Source organism: Frankliniella occidentalis, unplaced genomic scaffold, assembly GCF_000697945.3.
Source record: "Frankliniella occidentalis isolate FOCC.00 unplaced genomic scaffold, Focc_3.1 Scaffold30, whole genome shotgun sequence".
NCBI lineage: Eukaryota > Metazoa > Arthropoda > Insecta > Thysanoptera > Thripidae > Frankliniella > Frankliniella occidentalis.
The window spans coordinates 1,691,768-1,694,955 of NW_026267160.1; the positions used below are offsets into that span (position 1 = coordinate 1,691,768).

General features: G+C 51.7%; 1 protein-coding gene across 1 annotated transcript in view; it reads left to right on the plus strand.

The window, feature by feature from the left end:
* Nucleotides 1-2,993, plus strand: part of LOC113208157 (protein unc-13 homolog A-like) — a 6,124-nt gene extending 3,131 nt beyond the window's left edge. The window contains exons 2-4 of the mRNA XM_052265788.1: nt 1,790-1,904; nt 2,491-2,620; nt 2,851-2,993. Of these exons, the coding sequence (XP_052121748.1) occupies nt 1,842-1,904; nt 2,491-2,620; nt 2,851-2,894 (237 nt within the window). The 5' untranslated portion in view covers nt 1,790-1,841 and the 3' untranslated portion in view covers nt 2,895-2,993. The remainder of the gene's footprint in view (nt 1-1,789; nt 1,905-2,490; nt 2,621-2,850) is intronic.
* The last annotated feature ends 195 nt before the right edge of the window (nt 2,994-3,188 follow it).

Below are 3,188 nucleotides of genomic sequence, written 5' to 3' on the forward strand. Positions count from 1 at the left end.
GCAACAACTATAGAGCTGTGCAAAGCTGTGCAGGAGGAGGGCTGAGGCTGCCGCGCGCTATTGCTTTGTGGGTCAAGTGAGGCAGCAGAAAGGCCTTATCCCCACCCCACCCCCTGTTTTGTTGCTTTTTCCTTTCTCTTCCCCCCCACTGCTCTCATGATTTCTTCGCGGGGCGGGCAGAGTCCCAAGAACAAATAAGCAACAGAATGGAAGTCACTTTCAGGAGGGGTGTGGTGGCGTAGCACGGCGTGAGCGCGGCGGGGCGCGGTGGGGCGCTGGCCGCGGGCCGGCCGGCCGGTGTTAGCCGTGGTCATGGGGCTTAGGCGCCCCGCCCCGCCCCACCCTACCAGCTGCAGCGTCCGTAAGGTTAGCCGTATTGGTATAACCAGGTGGCTCACTGCCAGAGGTGGTTAAACTCATTTGTCTCGGGGCATTTAAATAAGTTCGGGGAGCATAAAAAGCAGACGCCATGGCAAAAGATGCATGACGGAACAAAGAAGAGACCAACAAAGAGTATGAAAAGTTCGACAAAATAAGCGCACTCTCACTGTTTTTTTTCCTCTGCCCTCCGCGGCCTATACTCTCCAATATTCGAAATAATAATTCCAGATTGTGTTGCGGCAGCAGCGGGGCAACCTCATATGTTGCAACAGCGGGACTGACACGCGGAGATACGACTGTGCGGCCCGCACGATAGAAACAGCTGATTGGGGCGGCGTGCCGTGGCTGGGGGAGGGGAGGGAGGGGGAGGGGGATCGGCCGAACCCGGCATGTCCGCCATCAGTATCGCTTTCCGCGATCGCGCAATGGGGAGAACTGGCTGTGTGTGTGTGTGTGTGTGTGTGTGTGTGTGTCTGTGTGTGTGTGTCAGGAGGACATCCGTTATCGACAATAGCACGTGAGTAGGCGAGGTGCGCGGGAGCTGCACACGCCCCGCTCACGCCCCCGCTCATGCCCCCGACCCGACCGCGCTCCCACGCACGCCCCCGCGCGCACACGGAGAAATCGACGTCCTGCTTTTCAAAGTGGTTGTTAGGAAAAACCAAGAAGACGTTTGGAAGGATTAAATGCATATGTTGACTTCTTATGGTTTCCCGAATGTTGCTTGAAAACCAGGACGTTGTTTTTCCCGTGCACGCACTGCGCACGCCCTATTCACACGCCCCCGCGCACGCCCCTCGCCTACCCTTCCTCTTTTGCCGCCCTACTTAACTCGGCCGCCCCTTCTTTTTGCCCTTTTCTTCCCGTATCTCTCCCGCGCTCCCGCCGCCCCCGCGCCGCCCCCGCGCCGCCCCCGCCGCCGCCTGCCCATGTAATGAAGGTTCATAACGACGCTCTCCGCCGCCTCATCCCAGACCTCCTCCCCGCCGCGCCGTCGATTCCCCTCGATGCGGCCTGAAGGTCGACCTGCGGCGCGACAAGACCCACGATAATCAGTTCAAAAAAGCGGAGCCCACAAAATCATATTTCAACACACATTTTGTATTTTGTATTTGTATTTTGATTTGTATTTTTTATTTGTACGAATTCTAGCGACCTCTTTTCGCACCCATTTCTGCGATAGTGTGAACACTGGTGTGCATTCATTTGTACGAAAACACGCATTTTTTCGCACAAATTTGTAGAAAACGAAACTTAGGTTTATCATAGCACGAACGTTAGAGCGTTTACTGTGAAAGAAAATATAATCTGTACGAAATTGGGGTACATGATACATATTTGTTTCAGAATGAATCACATTATTGTGTAAAAGTAATCGGTTAACTAACGTTTCCTCTTTTGTTCACAGCGAGACCAGCGACCTGAATCAGGGTCTCCTCATCGAAGTATGGTGCAAAGGCATGCTATGGGACCGGGCCCTGGGCTACTGCTACATCCCGCTGCACTCAATCATGTACGAGATGGTGAGTACATGGAGTGAACTTCTCTCTTTATCTCGCTTTTAGCAGATGATAAATTTGAAACATTTTATACTGAAACCAACACAATAACATGCACATGACACATGACACATAAATGTGTTAGTTTCGCCCAGTTTGCTTGTACTTTCGTGTGAGGCACAAGAACTAGAGAGGGTATAAATTTGGGACATGTCCCATAACTGCAGTTCAAATTCAGACAAATACTGAACATTTCGGGATATCATAGAAAATTTAACGCGTCGGTCTCAAATTGTTTCTCAGCGAGTACCGTACAATTCTAAATTGTATGTGAGAGATTTTCCTTTTTCTGCGCTCACAAGTAAATTCAAATCTTTTCATGAAATATTTGAGGGTGTTGGTCGTTCTAGAGGCACTGACTGAGTAATCAAACTCTTGGAAAACAGGTGCTAAATCGCCCTTTTGTTTTCCAAGGGCTCGTCCCGTATTCACAAACAGTTAGTTAACTACCTAGTGTATGTTATATGTTTGCACCAAATTGTTTGCAATAATGCTTAGCAGTGGAACATTTGGTCTGGTTTGGTTTAACTCGGTGCGCCTCCCGTTACAGGACGACGGCAGCAACGAGAACTGGGTATCGCTCGACGGCGACCTGGTGATGCAGGACGGGGAGGTGATCGCTACCAAGAACCCTACTGGCCACTCCGTCCTCATCAACTGCCACTTCGAACAACCCTTCGGTGAGTGGCGACGCAACCCGACGCTCCCCGTGGTCCTTCTGCTCCCCTCCCCCGTCCGTACTCTCGGGCCTGACCTCGGTTTGCTTTGCAGATGGTTAGCGCCCCCTGCTCCCTGTTCGCTCTCTCTTTTATTCCTCTCTCTGTCCCTCCCTCTGTCTCTAACACTCTTTCTCTCACCCCCTGTCTTTGTTTCCGGCGGTCGGCGGTCGTGTTCAATTCATCATTCGCAGCGACAGGTTTGCCCCTCATTTCTATCTCTCTCTTTCCCTCTTAACTCTAGCACACTCTTCCGCACTCTTTATCTCACAACTCTTGCACCCTTTCGTGCACCTCTCACTCTTTCAACCCCCTCCCCTTCTGTCTCTGTCTCTCCTCTCACACTCCTCTTGCACTTTTCTTTCTCGCTCTCCACTCTCTTAACTCTCGCACTTTTTGGTCTCTCTCTCTCTCTCTCTCTCTCTCTCTCTCTCTCTCTCTCGCTCTCGCTCTCGCTCTCTCACTCTCACTCTCACTCTCTCACTCTCGCTCTCTCACTCTCACTCCCTCACTCTCGCTCTCTCACTCTCAC